At 41.3% G+C, this 25564-nt stretch overlaps 1 protein-coding gene across 2 annotated transcripts in view; it reads right to left on the bottom strand.

Moving 5' to 3' along the window:
* Positions 1 to 25564, bottom strand: part of FCHSD2 (FCH and double SH3 domains 2) — a 228567-nt gene that overhangs the window by 28569 nt on the left and 174434 nt on the right. For both annotated transcript variants that reach the window (XM_036028846.1, XM_028516453.2), the window contains exons 10-12: positions 14002 to 14097; positions 9234 to 9350; positions 3411 to 3515 (exon numbers count right to left, since the gene is read on the bottom strand). In XM_036028846.1, coding sequence (XP_035884739.1) covers positions 3411 to 3515; positions 9234 to 9350; positions 14002 to 14097 — 318 coding nt within the window. The remainder of the gene's footprint in view (positions 1 to 3410; positions 3516 to 9233; positions 9351 to 14001; positions 14098 to 25564) is intronic.

The following is a 25564-nucleotide window of genomic DNA, read 5'->3' as shown; positions in this document are numbered from 1 at the left end:
GGCTTTTAAAACTCTTGGCGTCTTGGCAAGCTACTTTTAAATCAGGTATGACATGCCAGGTAAAGAATGTCTGTGTGTCTGTGCAACATGTGAATTTCAAAAATTCAAATACCTAAATATCAAATTAGGAAAATCATTATTAAAGTTTAAGAAGCGATAGCCTTATTCCAACTCCTGAATTAGTTGGGGGCCATGACAGCAGCGTGTCTCACACAGACACCCTTGTGGCCATCACGGAGATCCTAACGGTAACAACGGTTTGTTCGTCGCCGTGTGTCTAAAACATTCCCCAGTATCTGGCACCCACCGAGATACTCACTAAGTACTTGTTAAACTAACCGACTAGTGAATTCGCTCCCAACTTAACCAGCCAGTAATTAATTCATCACTATATAAGCCCTACTTTTTGGAAAAGCACAGGCCATTTACATTTTCAATTCATTATGATTGGAAAAAGTTTCTTTAATCCATTACTCAGCACCACAAAGGTCTTTATTCTAACTAGCAACACTGAATGGAACCACAATAGAGAAAACACTGGACAAAGCAGATTAACCAACAAGGGAGGATATCATTCACATTAGTAGGAGTTAAGAACCAAACATGAAGGATATAATGGAGTTTTAACCAGCTCTCTCTCCTTTTTGTATAGGTGTTTATAATAACTAACTATTGAATGAAAAGAGAACATCCAATGTAAATAATATATACGCAGAAGAAAGAAGGGAACCCAAAAAAACCACTATTATCAATTCCTCTGAAGGCTCTTGCGGTGTACTCGATCCAAAATTTCACCAGGACAACCCTCTGAGTATTATCCCACTGTTACCCTCATGCTTGTCATCTAACTTTAGCAGGGTTATTCTCTGTGTCTGATAAGTGGAAATCAAGTGAGAGATAATTTTAAGATAGCAGGGTTAACTACATTTTATAAATAGTCAAAGCTGAAATGACGGATCTGGCATCATGGTTTTTAGCATTTTCCATATTTTGGTAAGAAGATTATCTTTGAGAAAACAGCCTTCCACACTGACATTGGGAGAGATGAGACATCCTGTTGTGGACGTCTCACTCCATATTTTCACTTTTAAGCTAACAACACGGGGCAGCTTAGCAAGTTCATGGAAATAACAGGTCAGCCAGCCTAAGTGCAGACTTGGTGTGGCCGATACCCAGCACCGCACTGCTGGGGGTTTGGAGGAGCTCGGGCGGCAGACAGTGACAACATGGATGGAGCCTGGAAATGGAAAATACAAGCGGGAACACACCCTCAAGAAAACCTCTGAGACCTGTGCTGTGCTACCAAGGCTCTGAGACTGGCCCCGCCCAGAGTCTGAAGAAACAAACAAGGAAAGCGCTCCACACAGGCCCGTGTTTCCCAGACGAGGAGAGGACCTGCCAACAGAACTTGGCCAGCACACTACAGTAGTGGTTTTAGCTCTGACGCTGAACTCAGAGAGGAAAAAGGCTATTCATTATACACGCTGCCCTCTTCACTACGGAGGCTGTGGATCGTTTACCAGAAGAAAAAGGCGAGTGGTGGTTACTGGGGCTTCTCTAGGCCAGGCAGGTGGCAAGCTGTTTCTGGTTCAGGTCACTCCCATGAGGTTGTGCCAAAAACACACTCATATTTTCTGTGTTTGTGTACGCTACCTCTCTACTGCACCCCCTACCCCCACCGAAATGTGTCCTTGAAACCTCTAGAGTTCTAAGGGGGTATTTGAAAAGCAAACAATGCAAGAGTTCCTTGTGTCGAGTCCGAGATGTTTGCCCAGAGTCGTAAAGCTGCGCTACGTGCCAGGGGAGCTTACCTCGTCATTGGGAAGACCTGGCTGTTAGAAGGTATTTCCCAATACCAAGCTCAGATTTGCCTCCTTCCTCCCTTTTTGTTTCAGTTCAAGTTCTGCCTCTTGAGGTTGCACAGCATAAATCTGTGCCATCCCTTTTTCTCTGACTAATCGAATACTACCCATCTGTCAACGCCCATCTTATGTCCTACTTCTGTGTCACTGCCCTAACGACACCTCTCACAGGGACATGTTTCTTCTGGGTTTCTTCTTGTTCTTCTTTTAAATTGTTTATTTTTATTGATTTTAGAGAGAGAGAGAGAGAAGGGGGAGGGGAGAGAGGGAGACAGACAGACAGACATCCATTTGCTGTCCCACTTACCTATGCGTTCACTGGTTGATTCCTGTATGTGACCAGACCGAGGATTGAACCCACAACCTTGGTATACCGGGATGATGTTCTAACCAACAGAGCTCCCTGGCCAGGGCTCTTCTGGGTTTCTTAAGCGTTAAGTATGCCTCTGTGGACCACTCCCTGGCACTTAGGCTTTACAGTCTTAGTTGTCGTTGGCATTCATTTGCCTTCCTAACGAGAACGGGTTGTCCCTGAGGGCTGGACAGCCTCGATATTTTTTATGTGTGTCTGTCCATATCCCTTCCACGCTGCATTCAGTAGATAACTACACGCAAGGGTACATAGATCCTCCATGAACTGGTCCCAACCACAATTAATTTATTTGCTTTCTACCACATTTCCTTATAAAAGTCCTATACTCTAATCAAATCTAACTGCCAAACTGTGTCCTATGTCTTCCTTCTTTTCAAATAACTTCTTTCTTTCCATCTTATCCTCTCCCCCTCAAGGTCAGGGAATGTTAGTGTAGGTAACATGGACTTCTAGACACTACACATAAAAATGTTATTTTATTTTTTTTACAGGAGAGAGAGTTTCACACTTTTATCCAGCTCTCAAAAGGTCCCATGATAACCCCTCCCAAATTAAAATCCACTGTTGTGAATTTGTCTTGTTTGCTTAACCATGTCTTCTCTTTTAAAAGCTCAGCATGTGCCCCTAGACCTAAGATACCAGAGAATCTTCCTTGTAGGGGAGGCGTTCCTAGGCTCTGACCTTATACATACCAATTTCTATGCTGCTAATTTGACTGATTTATTAAGTGCCTTGCATAACTTTAAAATTAATATCTTCATTGTGACTTAATTCCTTTTTATTTAATGTTTATTGATTGTAAACGCTTCTTAGAGAGATTATTTGAGAGTTGGATGAAAGTGTGAAACTCTCCCGTAAAAAAAAATAACATAACATTTTTATGTATAGTGTCTAGAAGTCCATGTTACCTACACGAACATTCCCTGACCTCGAGGGGGAGAGGTTAGGATGGAAAGAAAGAAGTTATTTAAAAGACACTAGGGAGATTAGTGTCTTTTTCTTGCATGTACCACCTTGTAAGAAGCAGTTACTCAAAAATAATATTCTTGATACAGATGAAGGTGGTGAATCATCTTCACTGTAGTAAGTGTACAGAAACTGAATTCTGAGGGTACATACCACAGCTGAGACATTAACGGAGCTGGGCAAAATGCCACAATTAGCTTCCATCTCACCTCCGCTTTTCGAATATTTTCTTTAGCTTCATCTATTTTCTGTTCCAGCTCTGCTCGGCTTTGCTCTGACACCGCGACCCCGTGACATTCCAGGTCATCCAGGACCTATGGAAGAAAACAGGGAAATAATGACTGCTCTGTCCTGAGTGCCTGGAGTAGTTCGGTAATTTAAAAGACTTCAGTGATGAGTGGCCACGATTCCACTTTTGACGTTTAATTTTTTTCAGTTTTTATTTGTTCATTTAAAAAATCTGAAATAATTATAGACCCAAAGAAGCTGCAAAAGTAGAATGGAGAGTCCCGCCCCTCGGCTTCCCCAACAGCAGTGACCGCACGAGCACACTGCAACGCACAAACCAGGGCACTGCATCGGCGCACACACGTGCACCTTGTCTGGATCGCACATTTTGATAGGCACACGTTTAATTTTTTAACAACTACATGAATATAAAATGCTGCTGCAAAACAACAACTGATGAAAAATGGCAAAAACTGTGACGCCTGCAGGTGCCACCGTGCATCCGCCTCCCCAGGTAACCACCGTCCCATCAGTTCACGAGTATTCCTTCCGAACCATTTCTTATGTACTTCCTACAGACTTGCATAGTTTGCTTAAAAAAAATAATTAAATGGGATCTATCATCCTCTCAATGTATCTAAGAAACCTTTTTGTATTTAAAAATAGACTGATTTCCTTCTGTAATTAATCCATAGATTCAATAGTTTAATTGTACCAAGCTTTATTTAGTTTTAATCTATTGCTATTAGAGTTTGCAAATTTCTCACTATAAATAGCATTGTACAAACAACTGACCCAATGCCTCCTTGAATACATATAGGAGTAGTTATTTAAGATAAAAATGTAGAAGTGGAAATTGTACATTTTAATATTAAAAGATATTGCCAAATTGCCCCCCAAAGGTTATGCCTACTCTTCCACTAGCAGTATGTGAGAGCGTGTTTCTATCTCACCACACTGGAGGTTGTCAGTCTTTGATATTTTCGCCAAAGGTTATCTTATTGTTTCAATTTTCATTTCTATGTAATAGAGAGCCTCATCTCATATGCTGCTGGCAGTTCATATCCTGTACACATTTTTCTAATTTCTGTCTTTTTGTAATTATTTAAATATATTTCTTTCTAGATATCAGTCCTAATATTTGTAACAATATTTATAAATATTTCCTATTTTATTCCCTTTCTCTTAACTTTTTTTTTTTTTAAAGATTTTATTTATTTATTTTTTAGAGAGGGAAGGGGGGAGAGAGAGAGAGAGAAAGAAACATCAATGTGCGGTTGCTGGGGGTTATGGCCTGCAACCCAGGAATGTACCCTGGCTGGGAATCGAACCTGGGACACTTTGGTTCCCAGCCCGCGCTCAATCCACTGAGCTACGCCAGCCAGGGCCCTTTCTCTTAACTTTTTAAAAATTATCCTCACCCAAAAACATTATTTCATTGCTTTTAGAGAGGACAGGTGAAAGGGAAAGAGAGAAACTTTGATACAAGAGAAAAGTATTGATCAGTTGCACCCATACCAGGAATTGAACCTGCAACACAGGTATGTGCCCTGACCAAGAATCGAACCTGCAACCTTTTGGCTAGGGGGCAACACTCTGACCAATTCAGCCACACTAGCCAGGACCCTTTCTCTTAACTTTTTAAAGTTATTTTGTTTAACAGAAATTTGTAGGGTTTTAAAAAAAGATTTTATTTATTTACTTATTTATTTATTTTAGAGAGAGGGGAGGGAGGAAGAGAGGGAGAGAATCATCAATGTGTGGTTGCCTCTCACACGCCCCCTACAGGGGGCCCGACTTGGGTGGCAACTCAGGAACGTGCCCTGACTGGGAATCAAACTGCAACCCTTTAGTTTACAGGCCCCCACTCAATCCACTGAGCTATAGCAGCCAGGGCAGACATTTTCAGTTTTTATGTTGTTGAGATTAATAATCTTTTTCTTTATGGGCCCTGGGTTTTGTGTCTTGTTTAAGAAGCCATTTTTAAAGCACCAAAAATATTCTATATTTTCCTAGTTTTCAATAATCCCCTGTTTAGACTTGGGTCTTTAATTCTTCTGAAATTTATTGTGTATTTGGTGGAAGGGAAGAATCTACATTTTTTTCCCCAAACACACAGACAATTGCTCTAACACCATCTACTAAATACACCCTTTCCCCAGAACTCTGAAATGCCATTAAAATGTTTTTCATTATGAAACATTTCAAATATATTCAAAAGTAAAGAGGCTAGTATTATGAACTACAATACATCAATCACCAAGATTTTTCCAGATTTGTTTTATCTATTCCTTTTTTTCTTTGCTAAAGCATTTAAAATAAAATGTCAGACATCATGTCATTTCACTGGTGCTGGAGTAGAGTGCCTGGGCTTACAGCAGCCTTCCATCTCACCTGCTGATGTCCACAGCCAGGTGTTATGTGGGCTCCTCTCCCCGGCACCCGTGTTCCGGGCTGGGGGGCCTGGTGTGGAGTGGAGATCCCTCACCTGAGGGGGCCCCTCTGTAGCTGATATCCCTCCGGATTCTCCACCACCACACCTGGGTGTGGGGCCAGCCCATGTTGCATCTCTGCCCCTCCCACCTGTCTCGACGTGGCTTCTTCTTTACATCCTTAGTTACAGGGCTTCTGTTCAGCTAGTCTTCAGATGGTTCTCCAGGTTGACTGTTCTATAATTTAGTTGTATTTTGATGTGCTCATGGGAGGAGATGAGTGCAGTGTCCACCTACTCTATCATCTTGGCTGGAAACCCCTAGCTGGATCTCTTTGAAGCTCGTTTTAAAGATATGTTAGGGTAGTTCAGAAGTAGCCTCATTCTAGGGCTAATTTATAGCTCTACTACCAATGACTGATCCATCTGTAGTCTCCCGAAAGCCCTCCGTGGTCCATGAGTACTCCCAGCTTTGGCTGGTCCAACCTCAATGTGTCTCAGCCCAACGTGAGCTCTGGGAATTGTTTGGCTTATCTCTCTACTGTTTTTCTTTACCCAGTCTCCTGGCATTTCATCCTACATAGGTGTGGTTTACTGTTCAGCGACAGCCTGAAGGGAGACCTATGTGGATTTTTGAGGTTCTCTGCATCTCCCTGCTGCCTGGTACTCTGCCCTGAGAATTCATGCCACTGCAGCTTCTCTGAACTCTGACCTCTCTCATGTCAGCTCTGAGAGTCTGTGGTGCTCTGCTCCAGCTCTCCTTTCCTGGGCTGCAGCAGAGCAGGTGCCTCTGGGGGAAAGCCTGGGAAGTCACAGGGCTAATTTCATTGTTTTCTCTCTCAGGTATCACAATCTGCCACTGCCCATTGTCCAATGCCTGAACACATTTTTTTTTTTACATATTTAGACTAATTTTACAGTTGTTTATGCAGCAGAGCAAGTGTGATCCTAGTTACTTGAGCATGGCCAAAGGAGAACTGATTTAATGTTAAAAAAATACCTTCATTTTATTGCTTAAAATATATCTAGCAGGATGAGAGTAATAGTAGCATACTATAAAGAACTAAAAATTTATTAAAATCTTTCTATTTCTATCTTCCAACAGAAAGACACAACATGCCTTGACAACAGAAGAAGCAGATTTATTTTTAATATCTGAACATTTATTTTCAAATATAGTCAAACATCTGGTGGAAAAAAAGCTGTTTATGTGTTTTATATTTCTAAGTATAATGCTGCAGTAATTAATCCCATCACTATTTACTGGATGTGTGGGTGTATAGTTCACAAATTCTTTTATTGAGATGAACTGTATTAGAGGAACTGTACCCAAGAATGTGTCCTTAAATCTGATTTAGATGATGATATTCTGCATTTCAAGCTGGACTCTGACGCCAGGCTTTGGCGACCTGAGTGAAGAGGAGAGTTACGCTTTGTGTGCCAGAGGGACAGGAACTAAGTTATGGTCAGAAGGCAGACTGGGTCAGATTACATTTTTTAAAAAACAGCTATTACAATATTTCCTATTCCAGAACCTGGGTCTTCCAGAACCTTGCTAGTTCCCCACCAAGAAATGGAGTTTATGTTCTCTCTCCTTAAACCTGGACAGGCTTTTGTAATTGCCTCAATTAATAATAATGTGACACAACTAATATTACTTCTGAGGCCATGTCAGGAAAGGTGATATAGCTTCTTCTTGGCTCACTCTCAGGACGCACGCCCCTGGGGGCCTGTGCTGCAGGCAACAGGTATGGCTGGCACGAAGCTGCTGTGCGGGAGCGACCACATGGGGAGACTGCAGAGGGACAGAGATGCCCAAGGAGCGCTCGCTGCTCCAGCTCCCCGCTGTTCCAGTCTTCTTGGTCCGAACACCAGATATTTTGGTGGGGAAGCCTATGAGATGGCCCTAGCACCAGCTCTACCTGATCACAATGAGAGACGCCCACACGAGAATTGCCAAGCTGAGCCCTCCCCCAAAGTAATGTAAACAATGCTTTTGGGGGGGGGGGGAATTAAGCTTAGTGTTTTATTTTTTAATTTATTTTTACTATTATTTATTTTTAGATGAGATCGGGTGCATTCAGGGTGGTATGGCTGTAGACTCTTATTTATTTATTCTAGAGAGATGGGAAGGGAATGAGAAAGAGAGAGGGAAAGAAACAAGGATGTGAGAGAGAAATGTTGACTGGCTGCTTCTTATCCACACCCAGGTGGGGACCGAACCCACAGTCCAGGCACGTGCCCTGACCAGGAATTGAACCCATGACTTTTGGTTCAAGGGGTGATACCCAACCAACTGAGCTGCACCAGTCAGGGCTACAGTGTGTCGCTGTGCAGCATTAGATAAGGGGAGCGCTGAGTTTGAGATGCCTGTAAGACAGTGAAAAGCAGATGTCAAAGCAGGCAAGTAGACATATGGATACAAGAAGAAAAGCCCAATGTTGAAGACTGGGCTCAATCTGTCATTGGTTGCTAAGTGAAACTGTGGAAGAGGTCTCGACTGCCTATAATGAGAATAAAGACTAAGAAAAGAAGAGAGCCTGGTGGAGAAATCTAAGGAATTTAAGTATTTAAGCACGAGGCAGAGAAAGAAGCTGCAGAAGAATCTAGGAACGGCCAGCGCGGCAGCAGGAAAACCAGGGCTGCGTGATGTCATGGGCGACCAGGGAAGAAAAGGCTTCAGGGTGAAAGGTGTTGTCAATTGTGAGGCAGCTGTCACGGGGTAAGTGAGATGAGAAACCAAAGTGTCATTTTGGCTTTAGGAACACAGGCATCACCGGTGATTTTCGAAAGTGTAGTCCCTGCACAGCGGTGCAGGGAGAGGGAAAGCAGGAAAAGACCAAGTGTAGTGGGCTCAAAGGTAATGAGTGGGATGCTAGGAAATATGGATGCTAAATACGGACAATTCTTTTAAGAAACTGGATGTGCAGATAAAGGAAGAGAATAATAAAAATATAAATAAATGGAAAGTGAGAAAAAATGTACTATACCTAAAACAGTTTCTTTGCACTTTCAGTTCAGTCTTGATGATACATTTTCATGGAATCATGAAGGCACAATTGTGCCTTCAAAAAATTTGTTTGGGAATGAAAAGCCAAATTCCACCCATTTATGTCTCTTCCATTGCCCAAGAGGCTGCAATACACTATCGCTAGCCTCCTTCAGGCAGTTCCACGGCAAACAGATGAATCACTGTGCTGATGCCACAGGGCCTCAGGATTTCTAAGCTAAGTGCACAGTGAGAGCAGACTGCTGAGGGATTATAGAAGAAACGTGGGGAGGCTATTCTTCGCATTAATAACACTCAGCTCCGTAAGGTGGTCAGACACTTGGCTTGGGCTGAACGCAGCCTGCAGCCCTCGGTCACACTCACCCGCTGCTGGTGAACGATGGTCTTGTGCTCACGCGCCACACGTGTGGCCCATTTCCGAGCCTCCTTGTTTAGGCTGTGCTCCTCCGTGGTCCCCGTTTCTGACTCTAATTGTCGGCTCTACGACACAAGACAGAACAGAGAGAAAAGCACCGTTATCCTTACTGAAATCACGGCATGCTGCAGGTGGATCAGAGGGCCTTCCTTAATTAGCACGGAAAACACGAGACATGCGTCGCTGCTGCGAGACACTAACCGGAGACGACCACGGGTGGTTTTGTCTTCCACTGCTGAGCACTAAAGCTGCATCTCTACTATGGTGGACTGATCCATTTGGGGTGTGAAGAAAGCTAGCTAAGCAGAGAAAAAAAAACTCAGGCCAGCCTACTATGGCACTGAGATAGTTGCATAGATAAAGATGGAAACAGCTCATAGTTTCAATGGGATTAAAGAAAGAATCATCGGACAGAGTGAAAAGAAACAGCAATAGCAACACAGACTCTCTGCTCTGGAAGATGATGGGTTTAATTTAGTTTCAGGTCCATCACCAACTTACCAGCAAACCTCAAACTAGCTTTTATCTCTCCTCTGGGCTTTCATGTCATGTGAAAGATGGCAGTGCTAGATCAAATGATCACTAAGCGTTTCTTCTAGCCCTAACATGCTATGATGATGTTTCACAAAGAACAAACTGCAGCCCTGGCTGGTGTGGCTCAGTGGCCGGGCGTCACCCTGTGAGCCGGAAGGGCGCAGGGCCCAGACAGGGCACATGCTGGGGCTGCAGCTGGGGGTGAGTGCGAGGCAGCCAACTGATGCTTCTCCTGCACGTCATCTCTCCCTCTCTTTCTCTCTCCCTGACTCTCTAAAAAGAAGTAAAATCTTAACAAAAACAAAGAACAAACTGTGAAATCTAAATAAACAGCAGTGATAGGTAACCCTTACTGTTCAAGGAACTGTGGAAAGTGTTTCACATACAGGGTGGGGCAAGAGTCGATTTACAGTTGTATGTGAAACAGTTTACTCTTGCATTATTTATTAACTATTATATTATTTTCCATACAAACAACTGTAAACCCAGGTTGCCACTCTGTACTTTTACCAGCCTTATAAGACGAGTCACAAGCCGGAGCTAGAGATTAAGTAGAATTCCCACTGTCTACCACACATTAAATGCTGCAACTGTGATTACACATATGTGACTCCAGACTCAGAACTCTGAACCACTAAAACTATTTTAATTTCCTCCAAACTCTTAAAAACTCATGAAAAAAATCTTTATTAAAATAATTAGAAAAGAAAAAGAATTCCTTAATTACAAATTATCCAAATAGAATTTTAATACAAAAAGAAGCAAAATTTTAGAGTGGGGAGACCTCAGAAAGCTGACTTTTGCAAGGTCACACACTCAAAATTGTCAGGGTAAGTAGAAGTTGATAAATTCGCTTACAAATTTAATGTTTTTGTTGGGATTGTAGGCAAAGTTGAAAAATTTTATTTTACGCAGACATTTCAGCTAGTGTCTATATAATCTAAAGCTAGATTGTATAATGATACATGAATTGAAACAGCAAAAGAATAAAAATCCAAATCTAATCAATTTTACAATTATATTTAATGTCTGCATCATTTTGGGGCTACTAGGTATCTGGAGACTGGTTTTGTTTTATATTTTGCTTTGTAAAGGATCTAGCATTTAAATTTCTATCTGTCATCAGAAGTCAGGGTTTAAAAAGTCCAACCCTGGACACTGATGCAAAGGCAATGTGCATCAGCCAGGGGACTCTGATGTCCACAGGTGGGAAGGCGTAGTCTGAAAAGCCCATGAACAGGTTAAGTCAGGTAGACCGAGATCCTCTCTAAGCCATGTTCTAGCTTTATGATCTTCAGCAGGTTGACTAATCTGTGTCTTAGTTACATCTGAAAATTGGTGGAAATGCTACCTATCTCATAGGGGTTATTAGGATGAAATGAAGTCATGTTTTAAACATTCTCTTACAGTATTTACATATAAAGTATACAATAAATAGTTTGTTAATGTTAAATACCCAACTGAAAATTACTTTCAACAGAAAATTTAAAAATTCAAGTAACACCTAGGTCCTTGATAGCCCAAAGAGGAATCAAAAACAAGACTGAAGATACGCTGAAAGATCTTAAAGAGAATGAACTTGTAGAGCATAGAGTAGATATGAAAGGAGGCAACTGATTGAGAAATTTAATTTTGTTACTGAGCAAAATTTCAGGAACAGATGAATAGGTCTAAAATGTGTGCAGGACACCCTGACCAGTGTGGCTCAGTTGGTTGAGTGTCATCCTGCCAAGCGAAGCGTCACTAGTTTGAGTCCCAGTCAGAGCACATGCCTGGGCTGTGGGTTCAGTCCCCAGTAGGGGCACGGACAAGAGGCAACAAATCGTTGTTTCTCTCACAATCATGTTGCTCTCCCTTTCTTCCTCTCTTCCCCTCTCTCTAAAAATAAATAAATAAAATAAAAAAAAAGAGAAAAGTGTGTGCAGGCTGCAGCTAGGCAATAGTCCACAGGCTCGGTGTCTGTTAAATTGAAATTTGCTTCAAAATAAGATATGAACACAGAGATTTCAGAAATACAACAGAAATAACAACAGAGGAGAGCGGTGGTTGGTCCCTCCTGCGTGCCCTGCATTCACCGGGCCGGAGCGGCGCGTTAATGAGCACGGCCGGTGCTTGGCGCTCCCTGACAGCACAGTGCTGCCAGCCCCACGAGCAGCCCACAACAGTGGCCCGCGCGCACGTGACGGAACAGTGCCCGTCTGAACGGAGTAAAAATGACGACTCAGGATCTTATTCCTTGTGGGTGGTAAGAATACTTAAATTTACAACAAAACAAAAAGTACACACAAAATATTTTGCAGTTAAAAAACATTTTAAAATGATTATTCTAAAGCTTTTTTCAATGGTTGACAATGATTTTTATGAAACAATGGACATTTTTTCATTATGAAAAAATTACTTGTTCCCCAAGTGCTCAACACTTCTCCTCAGAAGACAGAGCAGCACAAAGAAAGAACAGTAAAATTGCCATCAGCTCAGTAAGGTGTCCCTGAGTCACTGTACAGCCCTGGACAAGTCTCTTTTCCTAAGTTTCAGTCTCCCCTTCAATAAAGGCAAGATGAGCTCTAAGGTTCTTTCGGCACTCCTGTTGAGGAAAACTAAGGAGCTCCAAACAAGACGAAAAATGAGAAGCTCAATCTTTTCACTAGAAACAGGAAAGGAAATCCCTACCTTATAAGGGAAAGTGGAAAGCCCCATATTGCTTCAGTGGTCCCTTATACGTCTGTACACATTTCATCCCAACAGCAGGTCCCACCCCTCATTAACATGCAAACAGACACGCCCCATCACTCCCGCCCTTGACCCACACCCCCATATACCTCAGCTATGGTCATTCTCAGAGCACTGACAGGGGAGAGCTCAATATCCACCAGTTGGGCAGCTTTTAAACTCTGCCCAGTAAAGATTGCACAAGGACAGAAAACAGCACAGTTAGAATTTCAAGGCAAAGAGGGATACAGCTAAGAACATTTAGCACAGTGTCTAGAAACAGAAAGGGATTTAAGGTTGCAGTCAGGACAAGTGAGGTGAGTGGCAGTTACTTTGTTTTTCTTTGAGGAAAGTGAGCAAAGATAAAATAATCTCAAATTAGTCACAATTTTACGTTAAGTCTGGCAACGTTGTATATACTCTGTATCTTCCAGTACTCTGCTTTATTCCTCCCAGGCTTCAAAGAAGTCAAACTATAGAACAATGTCACTGAATCATTAAGCAAAAGCTGACTGCTTAAGGCAATCAACAAACAAAAGCCACTAGTATAAACGGCAAGGGCTATAATCTACAGGAAAATGCTTTCTTCCCTACATTTCTTTATACAGCTACTACCAGGGCTACTTAAACTTTAGTAAGAAAAGTAACGAAGCCGTCTCTAGCACGGTTTCTGCTGAACTGAAACCGCCAAACTCGGACACGTAAACGCCCGGGGTTGTGAGCCCAGGCTCGCCATCAGAACTCACCCCGAACCCGCCCTCCGCCGTGGCCGGCCTGACAGAGCCCGGGGGCCAGAGACACTGGTGCAGGTTCAGAGCCAGACCTGGGCTCTTTCACGTTGCAGAAGTTAATTCCTTTTTTTTAGATTATCAAATTAGCTTTTTGTTTTTCTTAAATTCAAGAATGGCATTTTTTTTTTTCATAGAGTAAACTCAAGAATAAAAACAGGTGACTAGTGTTAGCTTTTTAAAAATTGCCAGTGTAGCATCTGTGTTAATACTTCAACATTCTGAGAAATCTGAAAGACATTATAAAGGGCCTATAATTTTGTATAAAGCCAATAAAATATTTACATGCACATATTCATTATTCTATTTATTCATCCTATTCTGGTTAAAATTTAACCACTGGTTTCTTTTAAAAGGTATATATGTGAGGAATTTAATGGATAGAAAGTATAATTTATATTTGAATTGGAAAAAACCTTTACTGAATATTTTTTCTTCTTCCCTAAATTCAGCTTTCAGCAGGAACTTGTCTTATAATTTAACCCAATTTAGTAGGAAGTTATTAGCATAAAGATACCAGGTGTGGTAGCTGTATTTTACAAAGAATATCACAGTTTCTCTGTATCCTCATAGTTTGCTATAACATTAATGAGACATACTCAACTTCTTCTTTTTCAACAATAAGAGTTATTTGAGCATGAACAGAGCTTAAAAACTAATGAAATGAAATCTGGAATTCCCTTACAGTATCGCTGTCACAAGGCTGGAACTGGAAGGGCTGGGGTCTGTGAAACACAGCATTCTCTTGTAGAAACAGCTGAAGGTTATAGTCCCGCACCACCTACAGAGGAAATAAAATATCTTTAAGACTTTAATAAGGTTAAAATGACCAGTAATTACATTTCAATGTTTAAGATTTATTTTGCTCTTTTCCAAAAATGAGAAATCATCCAACACTACACGGTCAAAAAGAAATGATAATTATACTTTTTAAAAATTTTTAGATAATAGTTGTTACTCGTGTGTCCTATCTTCTCAAGAATCTAAATTTGGAAAGTACTAGTTTAGAAACTAACCCACATATCAAGACAATATACAATATTTTAAGACAGAAACAAGATAGCTATATCCAAAAAGCTGTTTTTCTTGGTGTGTGTGTGTGTGTGTGCACGCACACACGCAAATATGAAAGGTCTTTAGTCTCTTGGGTCTCTCCCAGTTCTAGAGTTTTGAAGGTCTCTTTTTCCAGTTTTGTTTTGGATTGGTTTCAGGTGCACAGCTCATTGGTTAGATGATCACACCTCACACAGCGGTTCCCCTGGATATTTCCCGCATGCCTGCTGGCTCTGTGCTCACTGCCATACTATTGACTATATTCCCTGTGCTTCACTTCCTTCCCTGTGATTGTTTTGTAACTAACAAGTCCGGCTCCTTACTCCCTTCGCCTCTTTCACCACGTTGTGGACCTCTTACAGTCAGTTTTATGGAGGTTGCACCCCCTGGGAAATTGCCAGATAACCTCACCCACAGCACAAAAGAGTGTTTTTACAGTACTTCTTTGACACCTTTTCTAGGAGGTTATATTCTAATTACCTTTTTATAGCATACCAAGAAGACAAACTAGAAGGGAATTTATATAGAAGGGGAATTCCGACATACAGAGAATAGCAAAACTGCAAAGAAAGACAGCCATCTGAAAATAATTCACTGGTCGTGTACCCTGGGAAAGAATAGAAATCAGCAACATTTGTGCAGAAACCCATTTCATTCCACTGCTTACTCTTTGCTGATCTCTCATTTGTAGTATTTTACAGCTCATTAGTACCTCCTCCAGAGGATGGGCAGAAGAAGGAAGAAACAGTTTAAAGCAGCTCTGTAGTAGACCTGGGAAAAGGGTTACTGAGCAGACAGAGAAAGCAGGGGGTGTATTTTGCATTTTATTTACCAGTACCATCGCAGTTTCTCTATTGCTCTCCTGGCCCTCATTCAGTAACCATTGACTGAGACAGCTTAACTAGGCCCAATGTTAAGTATGGGGGTGAGGAGGAATATATAAATGAATAAAGATAAATAATTAAGGTTAGTATACTCAAGGGATATATAGGGTCTGGCACAAATAATGTCCCTTTATTATTACAAAATCATCAGCATGTAATTCTGTAACATAACAACATCGCACTCAAGCACACCATATGGCATTTTAGGCAAAATGTTTAAAATAAAAGTATAAATTATTACACCCATATCATTACCCTACCAGCCACACTCAAGCAGGTGTTACTGCTGCCAGACCCTGTATAATCTGGAAACTGGGAGAACCTAACAGGCCATAAAATTCAAACACACTGAGGAAGTATGCAGAGGGCACTAGGAGAGCACAAAAGGTGATATTTCACCCAAACTGTGGGGGTGGGGGTGGGGTGAGGAGTGATTGGGAGAATTTGGTCAGGGAAGGCTGGTTGAATCAACATATTCTCAGAGGGAAATGTGCTTTGTTCTTTTCCAAGGTTCCAGTAAGATGGAGTAGCTGCGAAAGCTCTTGGCAAAGTCTTGGGAGCCTCCCCAGTAACCATGAAGAAAAAGCGAAGAGAATCATCCTTCTAGTTGCCACACCTATCCTCTCAGGCACTACATATCTTCTTTGGCACAGAGGGGTGCAGGGGGAATTTCCAACCTTTTAAAAACTTTAATTTTTTCTTACAAAAAATTTCAAACACATATAAAAATACAGACAACAGTACAGTGTATCCCCACATACCCATTTACCAACTTCCAAAAACATTCCTTCGTGGCCAATATTGCTTCATCTATAAACCCACCTACTTCCTCCACTCCCAATTTTAAAAAGTCCCAGGCCCTGGCTGGGTAGTGCTTTTGGTTAGAGCATCATTCCCATATGCCAAGGTTGCAGATTCAATCCCCAGTGAGGGCACATAATAAGAATCAACCAATGGTTCCTGGGGACTTCCAGTCACGATGGCAGCATAGGTAAACACAGCTTGCCTCCTCACAGAACCACGTCAAAGTTACAACTAAAACAGAACAACCATGACTCAGAACAGTCAGAAAGTGAGTTGAATGGAAGTCTGACAACTATGGAATTAAAGAAACCACATCCATCCAGACTGGTGGGAGGGGTGGACACAGAATGGGCTATTCCCACATACGTGTGTGGGCTAAAAATTCGGGAGGGGCATCTCAGGTGTGAGGAGTTCCAATCCCCCAGACCAGGGTTTCAGGGCCAGGAAGGTAAGTCCCCACAACTTCTGGCTGAAAAACCAGTGGGAATTGAGTTGGTGGAAGAAACTGCTAGAGTCCAAAGCAGTTCCCCTTAAAAAACTCACATGTAGACTTACGCAGACTCACTTCCTCTGAGCTCCAGCACCAGGGCAGCAGCTTGAAAGGCACCGGTGGCACAGAGGGAGGAACTGAAGTGACTGGCATCCAGGTAAGAGCTGGGGGACAGCTTTCTCCCAGACAGAAATGTGTACAAAGGCCACTGTCCCTTTTCTGGGCCCTCCCCCAAGAGAGCCACTGAGCTAGCAGGTGGGTCCATCAACTGAGCTAACACTGTTTGTCCCATCCTGGAGGTCCCATGAGACTCCAGCCCACCCAAGCTCTTAATTGTGACTTTTCCATATGAGTGGCTGGTCTTGGCTCATGCTTTACAACTTCCTGAATCCTATCAAATAAGGAATAGCTGGCCTCAGTGAGTCTCCAGCCCCCATATCTCTTGCTAAGTGGCCCCCGGCCTGGCATAGCAGCAGCCAGGCTAGATTCACAACTCAGCTTTGCCTGGGAATCTCCAAGCCCAGCACAAGTAGCAGTCATCTCAGATGCTTTATAGCTCAGGCAGGGTAGCCCTGGGGCTGATCACAGGTGGGGGCTGACCTCTGCCTGCACTACAAATAGGTAGTTACAGAATAGCCACAGGGATGTAAAATACAGCACAGGAAATGGAGTAGCCAAAGAATTTACAGGCATGACCTGTGGACATGAACAATGGCATGGGGACTGCCTGAGGGAGTGGGGTGGAGGGTGGAGGAGGGCACAGGGGAAAACTGGGACAACTGTAATAGCATAATCAATAAAATATAATTTAAAAAAGTGCAGATTTCAAAAATATAATTAAAAAATAAAATAAAATATTCAGGTTTCCTCCTCTTTCTCCTCACTCAGTCCTTGCAATTGAGTTGTTGAACAAACTGGGTTTTTGTCTGGAGAGTTCCCCACAGTATGAATCTTGCTGCCTGCATCCTTGTCGTGTTCTGTTTCCTGTATTTCCCATAAATCTATGCTTGCTTACACTCAGGTTTTTTGTTTGTTTCTTGGTTTTGACAAGGTGGGTGACTTCTATGAGGAGCCTTGCACTGACTTACTCTTTTATTATGTTATTAACAGCTGTAGTGGGCTGAGGGGGGGGGCCTCCAAAGATATATCCCTGGGACCTGTGAAGGGTAACCTCGTTTGGAAAAAGGCCCTTGCAGATCTAAGTTAAGGATAGTTAAGGAGTTTGAGATAACAAGATCATTCTGAATTCCCTGGATGGGCCCTAAATCTATTAAGTGTCCTTACAAAAGACACACCAAGGAAAACACAAACAGAGGAGGACTCAGTGTAACCTTGGAGGCAGAGACTGGAAGAATGCCTGGAGGCACCAGAGGCTCAAAGAGGCAAGAAACTGCTTCTCCCCTAAAGCCTCTGCAGGAAGTGCAGCCCTGCTGGCCCTTTGGTTTCTAAATTTTGGCCTCCAGAGCTTGGAGGGAGTAAATTTCTGTTGTTTTAAGCCATCTAGTTCATGGAAATGGGTATAGCAGCCCTAAAAAAATTTTAATAAAACAGGCCTTTGATGATAAATGTCTAAATCCACTACGGGTTGCAAAAACTAAAGGTTTTTAAAGTTTTGCTATCATTTATTTTTCGCTTTTTAGCTAAAATGCTTCTATAAGAGAAACTATCCAAGTAAATTACTTAGTTATCATGAGGTATGATAAATGATAAATGCTTAATTCTTTTTTTAAAAGTATATTTTATTGATTATGCTATTACAGTAGTCCCATTTTTTCCTCCCCTTTTTTCTCCTTCCTCTGTCCTGCACGCTCTCTCCCTCCAGCCTTCCCATCCCTTAGTTCTGACCATGGGTGGTACATCTAAGTTCTTTGGCTTCTCCATTTCCTAAACTATTCTTAACCTCACCCTATTTTTGCACCTACCAATTATACTTCTTATTATCTGTACCTTTCTCCCCATTCTTCCCTTTCCTCCTCCCACAGAAAACCCTCCATGTGACTCCATTTTTGAGATTTTGTTCCTGTTGCAGTTGTTTGCTTAGTTTTTGTTCTTTAGGTTCAGTTGTTGATAGTTGTGTTTGTTGTAATTTTACTGTTCACAGTTTTGATTTCCTTCTTTTAAAGATTTTTATTTATTTATTAGAGAGCGGGGAAAGGAGGGAGAGAGGAAAAGAACCATCAATGTGTGGTTGCCTCTCGTACGCCCCCACAACTGGTGACCAGGCCCTCAACCCAGGCATGTGCCCTGACTAAGAACAGAACAGGTGACCCTTTGGTTCGCAATCCGGCACTTAATTCACTGAGCCACACCAGCCAGGACTTCGTTTTCTTAGATAAGTCCATTTAACATTACATATGATAAGAGCTTGGTGATGATAAACTCCTTTAACTTGACCTTATCTGGGAGGCACTTATCTGCCCTCTGATTCTAAATGATAGCTTTGCTGGATAGAGTAGTATAGGTTGTAGGTGCTTGCTTTTCATCACTTTGAAGACTTCTCGCCAGCCCCTTCTTACCTGTAATATTTCTTTTGAGAAATCAGCTGATAGTCTTAGGGGAACTCCTTTGTAAGTAACTCTTTTCTATTGCTGCTTTTAAGATTCTCTCTTTATCTTTAACCTTTGGCATTTTAATTATGATGTGTCTTGGTATGTTCCTCCTTGGGTCCAACTTTTTTGGGACTCTCTGCACTTCCTACACTTGCATGTCTAATTCCTTCACTAGACTGGAGAAATTCTCCTTCATTTTTTTTTCAAATAAGTTTTCAATTTCTTGTTCTTCCTCTTCTTCTTCTTCTGGTAACCCTATGATTTAGATGTTGGAACGTTTAAAGTTGTCCCAGAGGTTCTTAAGCCCCTCTTCATTTTTTGAATTCTTGTTTCTTTATTCTGTTCCGGTCGAATGTTTATTTCTTCCTTTTGTTCCAAATGGTTGATGTGAGTCCCAGTTTTCTTCCTTTCATTGTTGGTTCCCTGTATATATTTTGTTTTATTTCACTTTGCATAGCCTTCACTTCTTCCTTTATTTTGTAGCTGTACTCAATCATTTCTGTGAGCATCCTGATTACCAGTGTTTTGAACTCTGCATCTGATAGGTTGGCTATCTCCTTCTTGCTTAGTTCTTTTTCTGGAGTTTTGATACGTTCTTTCATTTGGACCATATTTCTTTGTCTTGGTGCACCGGTTATGTTGTAAGGGGCAGAGCCTCAGGTATCACCAAGGCAGGGAAACCCACTTTGCTGTGTTGTGGTGCTGTCTGTGGGGGAGGGGTCAGGAGGGTACAATGTCACTTGCTCAGCTCTCGCCCCACTTTTAGTCACTTCTTCCACTACCCATAAGTGAACTGTACCTCTCTGGTGCTGATTCCTGGGTGGGTGGGTTTGGGTACGTTCTAGGATCCCATGGGTCTCTCCAACAGACTCTCCTGTGAGGCTGGGAGTTTCTCCAGCCAATGCAACCCCCACATGTTTTTTCAGTCAGAGGTTTTGAGCTTTATTTCCCCATGCTGGAACCGTGGGTTGCATGGTCTGTCTCTCTCCCTAGTTCTTCCTCCCAGTTTATCTGCCTGTGAATATCGGAGGACCCGGTCCACCAGCTGCCCCCTTGCTGTGCATTCTCTCCACTGCAGCTGCTTGTCTCCGCCCCTCTACTGGTTTGGATGAATGTTTCTTCTTTAACTCCTTGGTTGTTGGACTTCCATCGAGTTTGCTATTCTGGCAGTTCTGGTTGTTTTTTGTTTTTAAATTGGCTGTTGTCTTTCTCTTGGTCATGTGAGGAAATGAAGCGTATCTACCTACACCTACAACTTGGCTGGAAGTTTCTTCTATAGTTTTAGGTCACTGACCCATTTTGAGTTAATTTATGTATATGGAGTGAGATGCGTGTTTAACTTAATATTTTTACATGTGGTTATCCTGTTGTCTGGGCACCCATTGTTAAAGAAACTATTTTTTCTCCATCAATGCCTTGGTAATCTTGTCAAAAATCAATCTGTCATACATGTTTTGGTTTATTTCTGGAATTTCAATTCTATTTCATTGGTCTATATAGGTCTATCCTTATGCCAGTACCTCACTCTCTTGATTATTATAACTTTGCAGTGAGTTTTGAAATTCTGGGGGAAAAAAGGCAATTGGAATTTTGATAGGGATTGCACTGAATCTGTAGATTGCTTTGGGGAATACTGCAATATTAGCAATATAAATTTTCCAATCCATAAACACTTATAATTTATCTTTATTTAGGTTTAATTTTTTTTTCAAATTTATTTATTTTTAGAGAGGGGAAGGGAGGGAGAAAGAGAGGGAGAGAAACATTAATGTGTGGTTGCCTCTTATGTGCCCCCTACTGGGGGCCTGGCCTGCAAGCCAGGCATGTGCCCTAGACTGAGAATGGAACCAGCGACCCTTTGGTTCGCAGGCTGGCACTCAGTGCACACCAGAAAGGGCTATTTAGGTTTTCTTTAAATGATTTCAGCAATATTTTGTAGTTTTCAATGTCTTCCATGCTCTTGATTAAGTTTATTTCTGGGTATTTTATTTTCCAGATGTTACTGTAGTTGGAATTGTTTTCTTAATTTCCTGGTGGTTCATTCATTAATGAAGAATAGAAACACAACTGATTTGCATATTTTAATCTTATAAGGTAAGTTTTGCTGAATTCATTTATTAGCTCTAGTACCTTTCCCTGTGGATTCTGTAGGATTTTCTATATGAATAATGTCATCTACAAACAAATAATTTTACTTCTTCCTTTTCAATACTGACGCCTTCTACTTTTTTTTCTTGCCTAATTGCTTTAAGAGCTCCAGTACAATGGTGAATAGCAATAGTCATTTTGTTCCTCATATTAGTGTGGGAAACTTGTTGTTTTTCACCAGTGAGTATGATATTAGCTGTAGGTTTTTCATAAATGACCTTTATCATGTTAACGAAGTTCCCTTCTGTTCCTGATTTGCTGAGTGTTTTCATCATAAAAGTGCTGAATTTTGTCAGATGCTTTTCCTGTGGCTTTTGAAATAATCATGTAGTTTTTTTCCCCTTCTTTTTACTAGGTTTACTTTTTTTGGTTAGTCTTCAAATTATGAAGAATGGCAATACTAGACAATTTAATTCTCAAAGAAATACAGCATAACACTGTTATTTTCTGAATTGTTAAAAGAGCTACATTATTAATTGGTTTCCTTAAGCAGACAGAAAGCAAGCTGGACACATAAACAAACTGGAAAGGCCAGCAGAACTGTCTCTAGAGTGACTACTGTCGAGAAAGTATCTACGGCAACATCTGCTTCAGTTACATATACAAAGCACTTCATAAATTATTAAGGAGAAAAGCAAGCTTCATAAATAATTAAAGCTAAACAAAAGCTCCTAGGGATAGCTGTTTCCCTTTAGGGGACAAAAACACAGAGAACAACATAATGTTTATGGTGTGACACCATGAATCACCCCAAAGTATCTTTTAGAATATGCAGAATTACAATTTAAATATGTGAGAAAAAGTGGATTTTTTCTCCCCAAAAGACAGAGTAAGGATGATATAGATAGTAAAAACCTACAGAGTTTCAAAATTCTTTCTGGGTTATCAAATCACTGGGTGGCCTTCAGCAGCAAAGAAGAGCAGCATAAGCAGGTCTTTGTGACAGGGAAGCACATGGAGTAAAACTTTTGAAAGTGTGAGCTCTTCTGGTACTTGGAACAAAAGGGCACATCTCTGAGCTACATCATTCTTATTAAATTTTTATTGCTACCACGTTCAATCAGAACGTAAGAGCATCTCATTTATTCCTCATCCCTGGGGAGCAAGAGAGTCATATGAGTGAATGCAGAGGAAAATGAAAGCTTATCTCTTTATGTGTCCAAATCAGTTTATACATTTTTAATTCACTTTCTATGCAACTAATATAAGCTAAAGACAGAAGAGAAGACAGTGGTAGAGCATGGAAAATACTATGTGTGAGTGACCCCAGGCAAGCCATATAAACTTCCTGATCCTGCTTTCCTCCCTATAAAATAGGCACGATTATGCCAACTTCAGAGGATGTCTAAAAACTCCTATAAAATTGTTAAGTGCTGTATAAAATATTAGATGCTTTTTTATACTATACATTTACCTGTTTTATGAACTAAAGGTAGTATATTCAACCTAACTTATTCTTGGAAAATGATTTTAAAAATTTTGGAAAATCTCTCTGATAAAATTAGGATCAATGTAGTAAAATAAAAACAATTTCTAGTAAAATTAGAAATGAAAAATGCTACTCCGCTACATACTCCCATTAAGTGGAAACTGGAAAAACTCACTTCTAAATAATGAATGGATAAAGAGGGGGAAGAAGAGACAGCAGGGCTGGGGGACTGGATGAACACGGTGGCGGGGCTGAGCAGTACAGGCGTCACAGGGAGGTAAAGTACAGCACCGAGAATACAGTCAGTATGTTGTAATAACTGTGTATGGTGCCAGGCGGGTACTAGAATTACCGGGGGAACACTTTGTGAAGTGTGATCGTCTAACACCAATGCTGTACACCTGGAACTAACACAAAATAATATTGAATGTAAAGTGTAATTTAAAAATAAAATTAAAAAAGACAAAACAAAAAGGTCCTACATATCACAGAATGCAGTTAAAGTTGAAAGAGAAATTTTTTAGCTTTAAGTGGATTGATCTGAAAACAAGGCTGAAAATATAGGAACTAATAGAAAAATAATCCCAAAAAAGGGTAAGATCATCCATAAACCCTAATAAAGTAGAAAGACATAATAAATATAGAGGAAGAAATTAAGGAAACAGAAAATAACATTGAGAAGTAGAACAAACGCTGGCTCTTGAAAAAGATTAATAAAATAGACTGTTGAAGATGGAGGAGTAGGTAAACATACCTCGCCTCCTCACACAACTACAGAGAAAATTACATCTGGACCACAAAACAAATACCACCAAGAACCATCGAGCTGTATAGAGTCTGACAACCAAGGAGTTCAAGGAGCCACATTCATCCAGACCAGTAGGAGGGGCAGAGACGCAGAGAGAGGTGAAGAGGCGCAAAGCCATGGGAGCAGCATGGAGACGCGGCGCAATGGGCAGTCCCACATTCACAGGTAGTGGATAAAAATTTGGGAGGGATGACTTGGGAGTGAGGGATCCCAGCCTCACACCAGACCACCCAGCAGCCCAGGGTGCCAGTGCAAGGAAGATAAATGCCCATGACTTCTGGCTGCAAAAACCAGTGGGGTCAGGGTAGCAGAAGAAATGACCAGATTATCAGGAGACTTGTCTTAAAGGGCCAGCACAGATTTAGGACACTTGCAGACCCACCTCCTCTGGGATTCAGCTGGAAGGGCGTAAGTGGCATCCAGGAGAAAATGAGGAAACTGGAAACAGGGTGAGTGCTGGGAGACAGCTTCCTCTCAGGCAAACCTCCAGAATCCAGGCAGTGGCACTGTCCCCTCTCTGCGCCCTACCCCCCCACACAGAGTCACAAAGCAGTGAAACAAGTTGCCTCACCCTGGTGGTGACCTAATGCTCCGCCCCACACAATTTATAGGTCCACTCTTCTACAACAGGCCACACTACTAAGGCAGGGAGTCAAAGCAGCTACCTAATACACAGAAACAAACACAGGGAGGCTGCCAAATTGAGGAGACAAAAAAATATGGCCCAAATGAAAGAACAAAACAAAACTCAAGAAAAAGAATTAAATGAAATGAGATAACCAGCCTATTAGATGGAGAGTTCGAAACACTGGTTATCAGAATACTCAAATAACTCACTAAGTATGGCAACAATATAAAAAAGACCCAGGCAGAAATGAAGGTTATATTAAGTAAAATAAAGAAAAATCTATAGGGAACCAACAGTGGAGTGGATGAAATTAAATATCAAATTAATGATTTGGAAAATAAGGTAGAAAAAAGAATTCAAAAAAATGAGGAAAGATTAAGAAGCCTCTGGAACATCTCCAAATGTGCCAACATCTGAATCATAGGGGTGCCAGAAGCAGAAGAGGAAGAGCAAGAAGTTGAAAATTTATTTGAAAAAATAATGAAAGAAAACTTTTCTAATTTGGCAAAGGAAATAGACATACAAGTAAGTCCAGGAAGCATGGAGAGTCCCAAACAAGTTGGACCCAAAACCGACCACAGCAAGACACATCATCATTAAAATGCCAAAGGTTAAAGATAAAGAGAGAATTTTAAAAGCAGCCAGGGAAAAGCAGAGAGTTGCCTACGAAGGAGTTCCCATAAGACTGTCAGCTGATTTCTCAAAATAAATGTTGCAGGCAAGAAGGGACTGGCAGGAAGTCTTCAAAGTGATGAAAAGCAAGGGCCTACAACCAAAATTACTCTATCCAGCAAAGCCATCATTTAGAACAGAAGGGCAGATAAAGTGCTTCCCAGACAAGGTAAAGGTAAAGGAGTTCATCATTACCAAGCCGTTATTATATGAAATATCAAAGGGACTTATTTAAGAAAAACAAGATCAAACTATGCACATTAAAATAGCAATAAATCCACAACTATCAACAACTGAATGTAAAAAACAAGCCAAGCAAACAAGTAGAACAGTTGGAACAGAATCACAGAAATGGAGATCACTTGGAGGGCTATCAGCTGGGAGGGGGACAGGGGAGAATGGGGGAAAAGGTGCAGGGATTAGGAAGCACAAATTGGTAGGTACAGAACAGACAGGGGGATGTTAAGAACAGTATAGGAAATGCGAAGCCAAAGAACTTATATACACGACCCATGGACCTAACTAAGGGGGGAGACTGCTGGAGGAAATGGGGGTACCAGGTGGAGGAGGGACAAAGGGGGAAAAATTGGGACAACTGTAATTGCATAATCAATAGAATATATTTTAAAAAATACACTGTTAACTCTGATCAAAATAAGACAGAAAGTACGTATTAAAATAGTAAGGGAGACAATTATAGAAGCAAGCTAATTTATACACAAATTTATGCCATTAAACTTTATAAATGAAATGGACAATTGTCTAGCAAAGTGTAAGTTACCA

Source organism: Phyllostomus discolor, chromosome 6, assembly GCF_004126475.2.
Source record: "Phyllostomus discolor isolate MPI-MPIP mPhyDis1 chromosome 6, mPhyDis1.pri.v3, whole genome shotgun sequence".
Taxonomy (NCBI): Eukaryota; Metazoa; Chordata; class Mammalia; order Chiroptera; family Phyllostomidae; genus Phyllostomus; species Phyllostomus discolor.
Note: the sequence above shows the minus strand (reverse complement) of the source record. Positions and strands in the feature narration are given on the sequence as shown.